The sequence below is a fragment of the Sphaeroforma arctica genome (assembly GCF_001186125.1).
Source record: "Sphaeroforma arctica JP610 unplaced genomic scaffold supercont1.1097, whole genome shotgun sequence".
Taxonomy (NCBI): Eukaryota; class Ichthyosporea; order Ichthyophonida; genus Sphaeroforma; species Sphaeroforma arctica.
In genome coordinates, this window is record NW_014039461.1 from 15,890 (window position 1) to 22,702 (window position 6,813).

Genomic DNA, 6,813 nt, shown 5'->3' on the forward strand with positions numbered 1-6,813 from the left:
ACACACACACACACACACACACACATATATATATATATATATATATATATATACATATACCACATAGCAGCATCGAACACACACACACACACACATATATATAAATATATATATATTATACATAACAGCATCGAGTATTTACAATCAACACGGAAAAACGAAGACTATGATATGACAGACCTCGAAGTTATTGGCGTTGCATGATTCTGGTGTCGTCCACTTTCTCGCCCATACCAGTTCGTGCGTTTTGGCGGAGGGTTGGGCGACTTCTATGTTGTTATACACAGAGGCCTGATTTGTGGCCGGTTTCGAACCACTCCCGCAATTTCTTTGCTTCTTCATACTAGCATTATTCGGACTCTCTGCCAATGATCGTTTTGTACTACCTTTAGTATCCTTCTTCCTATATTCTACCGCAATGCTTGGGGTGCCAGGCCTTTTACTATTCCCAACATGATTGTTAGCAGTAACTTTGTCTGATAAATGGACGCCACTATCTTTTGCATCCTCGTCCGAACTCTCCGTCAGATCAATAGCGCAATTTGTGCCACTATTCATTTCCACAATCTTTCCTACTGTTATGTTTGTATTGCTATTACTGTCTGCCTTTTGCTTGTGTCTTGCTTCGCCAACTTCTGTGTTCCCTTCCTCGGGCTGATTCTTATTCACCTCGGTCGCATTTTCTTTCTCTATTGTGCTAAGAGATTGGCTTTTGGTATCGACAGTATTGTCTGCCAATGTACTCGTCGAAGTTGCAGTGGCAAAGCGGACAAGAGCGGCTAAACCTGCTCGACGGCCTGCATCCGACATCTGTACGCAACTTATTTAAAAAAATATCTCTAGCGAATATATTATGTAATACATATTTATATTACGGTAGGAAACGGTTATAAATAAATAAATACAGTTGAAGGCCTGAAGCCCGGTGAAGGTATGTTTTTTGATTTGTTTAAAACACCGGGGCGGCAATTGTGAATAGAATCAGTAAATTGCATGTATTTGTGTTAAATACTATCGCCTTCTGAAAATTGAACATAAATACTGAATTAATAAGTATACACAGACGTGGATAGCACAGAAATCGGTGTACATAGGCAGCCTCATATATGTACACAAATGGTATCGCACCCATGCGCCTTTGTAGTTTCAGCGTCAGAATATTAGATAGAGGAAGCCGAGCACTTTGGTATATACCGCAGATACGGTGGGCAGGCAGAGTTTAGTTTAGCTTAAAGTACAAGATGGAAATGGACCCAAAAGGTGTAGTGTATGAATCGGAAGCCGACACCGGCGATGTGGGCCAAGACGATGGCGTATACCACGCAGAGGGAAACACGGATGATGCCATGGCAATGGACGATCAGTCTCATTTAGAGGGTGTAGAGGGGGAGAATGAGAGCGGCATGTACGAACCAGACACAGATGAACACGGGAACCCCATCTACTACGAGAATGAGGACGTCGTGTATGAGAATAGTGAGGCTATATACGACAATGGAGATGGATTGTATGTCGGCGATGAGGGACCAGCACAATCAACAGACGACGATGAAGGTATGCTGGGAGAGGAGCATTTCGGCGACGATTCGACGCAGGAGGAGAGGGAGTTACAGCGCGTTAAACAGCAAGATGAGTATTCTAATCTTTTGAAAACCACCGATGCACTCATGGAACCGAAGGTGTCCGAATGGCTTATTGGGTACTTGCGAAGCGGGGGCGCACCACCAGATGCTATAGGCCTGCTCAGCAACAACTACAGAGGTCTGGCCCAGATGGCTAATCTGATGAGCGAATGGTTGATGATCACCGGGGTACCACAGGAAGAGATTGAGTCGACATTTGACGAGTATGTGCGTGGGCTTATTCTGCAGTACTTCAACTCGAAAGAGGCTGATTCCATCCTGACCCAGATGAAGGATGACGAGTTCCCACCCTGGCTGGAGGAACTGATCTCGTACCCACAGTGGCGACAGTTGATTGCTGACTTGACTGAACGACACCACGAGTCGTACTTTCTCAAGTACATGGTGCAGAAGATCTCGGATGCCGGCTACCAGTCGGAAATGCTGAATGTGGCCACGGCGTCGAGAAATCTCGAGGTGTTCAGCCGTGTTCTGGTGAACCAGTTGGGTCATATCTTATCAATGGGGACCAGTGCAGATGCGAAACCTGAAACGCATGAACAGAATGGAGATGCTGATGTGACTGCCATGAATGGCTGGGCCGCAACTCCCGAGACGGCGGCAATGAAGGAAGCCATAGCAGACTTCGTCAAGACAGCGTGCTACACCGGCAGTACGTACTTGTTTACACAGGCGTTACTACATAAGCTGATGGTCACAGAGGATAGAAACTCCAGAGAACGAAACACGCTCCGTAGGCTGAGTCAAGAAGTGGAAAAATACGCAAAAGACAACGAGCACAATGTGCTGCATCTATCACTACTACTGACGGGGTGCGCTACACTCTACCCTGAGGTAGCCGTGTCCGTTAATGGGCTGTTAATGAAAGGAGAGGTGAATCCTGCCGATATGCTCCGTCTGCACAAGGCCTACACCACAACGCAGCACTCTCAGACCAAAGCTCCGCCTCTGCAGCTGGTACAACTACCCAAGCTGATCGAGATTATCATCGACACCCTATTTGACGCCAAGAAAAAGCTGCTTCCGGCCCACCGCAGCGCATACATCTCGTTTCTTGCGTTGCTGGTGAGCGGGCACACCGACGAGAATGGAGGGTACAACCATACCAGCCCACGCGTGAAGGCGACTGCCGACGCCATAGAGAAGACTGTGGGGGTGTGCCAGAAAACGTACATAGTGTGGAGTGACCCGGAACCCGTGAAAGTCATCCTGGACAATCTGCAGAAGTTTCCCGTGTTGGCGCCTGGTGTGCTGAAATGGATTAGAGACAACCTGGCGGATTCCGACTATTTTGTCTCCAACTTCTCCACGGGCCAGGTGCCCATCCACCTGGCAATACTGGATCGCGTGGCCAAGTTTCACCCACACACATGTCCGCAGGTGTTTGAACTTGTGCGCACCACATTCGAACGATCCGACCTGGGCCTACAGGCCATCGTGAACATGGAGATGAAGAAGATCCTCATCGATCGTATGATACATATAATGACCTGCGGGTATGTGCTCGAGGTAATACAGTATCTCGTGAAGAACCCGCCTCTGGACCACACGCTGCAACGGTACGCGGTTGCCGAGATCATGTCTACCATCGGGCCACCGTACTCGCTGGAACTGGTAGACCAGGTGCTGGATCTCGTAGAAACTGTGATCCCTGTATTGCATTCCACCAGCGCCGCACGCACGGTAGTGGTGGAGTTCACAAGAACAGTGACTCAGAAACAGGAGGACGGTACACAAGTCACCACGGCGCCTCTGACCGACAAAATCGCGCAGAGAGTGGCAGATTTGGAGAAGCTTGTGGGTTGAGCATGTATAGCCCACCCAAAGGCAATGACACTAGCCTGCCTGGTATATTTTCTACTCTTAGATTGCTTCGAGCGCCCCTTACTGGATGCAATTGTAGAGACTTGGAAATTCACACGATCGCTTGCACGAGTGCGTATAAGACAGTGTATACGATATGATACATGTGCACGTCGAAAATCGACGCACAGCTACATTGAAGACATTCTTCGGTGCATCAGGTTGCTGAGAGCTTGGGGAGAAAGTAACCTTTCCACCTCCAGTGCTGAACAAATTTCTGGGGATCTTGGGAGGTAAGGCGAACCATATATATGGTTGTGTGAAAGCGATGCCTACCCAATCGTTGATCACTCAGCCGGAAAGGATCGCTGGCTTTACTTGGGGAGCGGATGCACTTGGTGGCTGAGCTCACTCACCGAAGAGTTCGCGCAGGTCATAGAGGTACATGTGCGTTCTACACACGGCACATGCGACTCTCCTATGTGGTGATGCAAAACGCTTTCATCCACATTTACCCTCGCCCTGCCGTACTGTAGCGCCGACTGTGCTTGTGATCGGGTCCGTTGAAAAGAATAGTATAAAACGAGTACGTTTATTCACTTTTAACTTGACTTTACAGTAATGTATTTATTCACATGCCCAAAGTACAATAGGAATTCGACTGCTCCAATGCACGTTCCCGTAGGCAGCGAACGAATACAGTTGGGTATTCATTGGCGCGGGAATTCCCATGATTTGTGTGTATGTGCGTGCGTGTGTATCGGCTAGATGGCCCTGCGCGTGCAATAGTTGCGCCTTAACACCTCGTCCGTCCGACCCAAGAATGTTGTTTCCAACGCATTCGAAATATATCGAAGTGCACATTCTTGTCGAGCTAGAGCACGAGCTGCTTCCCTGTATGTCCGGCGCACGTTGAGCAATGCAGGTGATCCACGCACCTCGACCTGACTCATGCTAGCATTCGTGTGACAGACGCCGTAGACCTGGGAGGTCCGGAATACTTCAGCAATTCAATGTTTGTTCAGCTCGCGAATCATCGACTTACCAGATCCGGCGATTACTTTGGCTTCACTGGTAAAACTGAGTTTGGCTGGATCTTCATTTTATTGCCCTTGCGTACGTCATTATACAACCACGACATCTTGTTCAGAAATCGCCGAATAAACATCTGTTTTAGTCGCTTGTTGATGACTCTGCGCTTCTGTGCTGAAGAGTTGTAGACCGGAGTTCGCAACACCCGAAAATATGTGCGTTTGATGCGTGGTGGGATTCTCGCCAGGCCGAGCTCCCTAGTGGTATGTTGACCAATGCTTCTGGCAGAAAATCACTAGTGGTGTGCTGACCTACGCTTATGCAACACCTTTTATGCCTATGCCTGTCCTTTCCTATAATTAAACATAATCTACAAATACATATAAATATACAGGTAGATATCCATATACATACGTACATGTAAAAAAAATGCAAGTTCATATAAAGACACACACACACACACACACACTCACACACACACAAACGCATACCGACACACTTAGATACAGTCACACACACACACACAGACGCATACAGACACACTTAGATACAGACAAAGACACAGACACACAGACACGCACATACGCAGACACGTACAGACACAGACAGAGACACACGCACAACACACACACACACACACATGTATATATATATATAAATATATATATATATATAATTATATATATAGACATACAAAATTACATACATACACACATACATACATACATACATACATACTTACATACATAAATACTTCCTTACATACATACATACATGTATACATACATAAAATACATATCTACATACATTCATACATTCATACATTCATACTTGCATACATTCATACATATATACATACATACATACATATACACAAACACATACATGCATACATACATATATACATATATATATATATATATATACATACACACACACACACTCATATATATATATATATATTATTTATTATTACACACACACACACACACATATATATATATATATATATTTAAGACGATATCAACCCTGATTTAATCAAAAGAGATTTTTAAGCCATCAATTATACTCAAAAATTGGGGCAAGAGGCTCCGATAACTTCCGCCAAATCAAACCTATATATTGTAGTTGAGCACAAAATTATCAATATGATCTTTTCATTTGATATATTTGGTAGCGCTGTGCTCTGGTAAAGCTCTGTACTATCCGTCGATATTCTATATTGACACCTTTTGGAGTCGAAGTCAAGATGATACACAGATGAAGAACAACCAAATGCAAATGCATTTTTTATAGTTCCGCCTCGGTACACTACTGCACACCGGCGTGACCCATTCAACTTTCCTGTTGATACTATAGATTCGCACTCTCAGCACAGATGTAGCTCCAAATATCCCACAAGCTACCAATTCTTATTGATAGGCTATTCACTATCACGGCAGTATCTGTGTCAAAGACTTGTATACTGTCCACATAGCAGAATGTATATCTACGCAAGTTACTGTTAACGGCAGAAGATCTACCATCCTGCCCGAGCAGGGGGTGACACCAGGATTACACCATCGCCCCTAATGAACAAAAGGGGTACTTGTCGTTTCGTTGTCTGTAGTAAAGCAAGTGCCTAAAATTTAGCAGCAGGTTTCACAATTTGCACATTTACAAGGCATATAAGAGTATCGTGATATTTTGTACCCCAGAACTATAGTCACAACTTCAATACGGCAAGAAGCCTGTTCCCAATGAAACAGCTATGGGCAAAGTATCGTTGACGCCACGGAAAATCATGACAAAAATACGTGTATTAGAAAAACGTTAGCATATGTACGATTGTCGATACACTAAAATTGATAGGCGTAGAAGGTGATGCGCAATAGCAATCAAGGTGGATTGATCCACTTACAGGTGAACCAATCGACAGGCGGCATAGATCTTGCAACAAAAAAAGTGTAATTACAATGAAAACGTGCTGACATACTCTAATCATTTCTTCAAGGGTCTCGTCATCAATCTCAACGGACGTGATGGTCTCTTCGACTTCTCCGAGAATCATGTTCAGATGCTGATCGTACGCCTGACAAGAGTATTGAGAAAAAAAATGAACATGGGAACATTCTAGCTTAAACGCACTCACGTATATATGAGATAAATAAAAGAATCACAACACTATGTGTTGATGTGCTATAAAACTGGGTATGCCTGGTACATATTGAATATGAACCAGAAAAAGATGTAATAATGAACATATGGAAACTGTATATGTAAGCATTGTATTATATTCTAGCTGAATCAAATTTACAAAGACTATATGTATATATAAAATATACATATACAATAC

The 6,813-nt window shown here is 44.4% G+C and overlaps 3 protein-coding genes across 3 annotated transcripts in view; 1 reads left to right on the forward strand and 2 right to left on the reverse strand.

Moving 5' to 3' along the window:
* Nucleotides 1-810, reverse strand: part of SARC_09972 (hypothetical protein) — a gene marked incomplete at both ends in the record, with an annotated part of 1,892 nt that extends 1,082 nt beyond the window's left edge. Inside the window, one exon of the mRNA XM_014295996.1 lies at nucleotides 181-810. Within this exon, the coding sequence (XP_014151471.1) occupies nucleotides 181-810 (630 nt within the window). The remainder of the gene's footprint in view (nucleotides 1-180) is intronic.
* Nucleotides 811-1,064: 254 nt separating this feature from the next.
* On the forward strand, nucleotides 1,065-3,526 carry SARC_09973 (hypothetical protein). The gene has a single exon (XM_014295997.1). The coding sequence runs from the start codon at nucleotides 1,242-1,244 to the stop codon at nucleotides 3,447-3,449; it is 2,208 nt and encodes a 735-aa protein (XP_014151472.1). The 5' UTR covers nucleotides 1,065-1,241; the 3' UTR covers nucleotides 3,450-3,526.
* A 1,880-nt stretch (nucleotides 3,527-5,406) lies between these two features.
* SARC_09974 (hypothetical protein) lies at nucleotides 5,407-6,552 on the reverse strand. The gene is made up of 2 exons (XM_014295998.1): nucleotides 6,454-6,552; nucleotides 5,407-6,081 (listed from the first exon to the last, which is right to left on the reverse strand). Exons 1-2 carry the CDS (start codon nucleotides 6,526-6,528, stop codon nucleotides 5,998-6,000), a joined length of 159 nt encoding a protein of 52 aa, XP_014151473.1. The 5' UTR covers nucleotides 6,529-6,552; the 3' UTR covers nucleotides 5,407-5,997.
* Between the last annotated feature and the right edge of the window lie 261 nt (nucleotides 6,553-6,813).

Coding starts and splice junctions, on each gene's coding strand:
- SARC_09973 (XM_014295997.1), top strand. CDS start 1,242: ATGGAAATGGACCCAAAAGGTGTAGTGTATGAATCGGAAGCCGACACC.
- SARC_09974 (XM_014295998.1), bottom strand. CDS start 6,528: ATGATTCTCGGAGAAGTCGAAGAGACCATCACGTCCGTTGAGATTGAT. Junction 6,082..6,453: donor CCCTTGAAGAAATGATTAGA/GTATGTCAGCAC, acceptor GCTTTACTACAG/ACAACGAAACGACAAGTACC.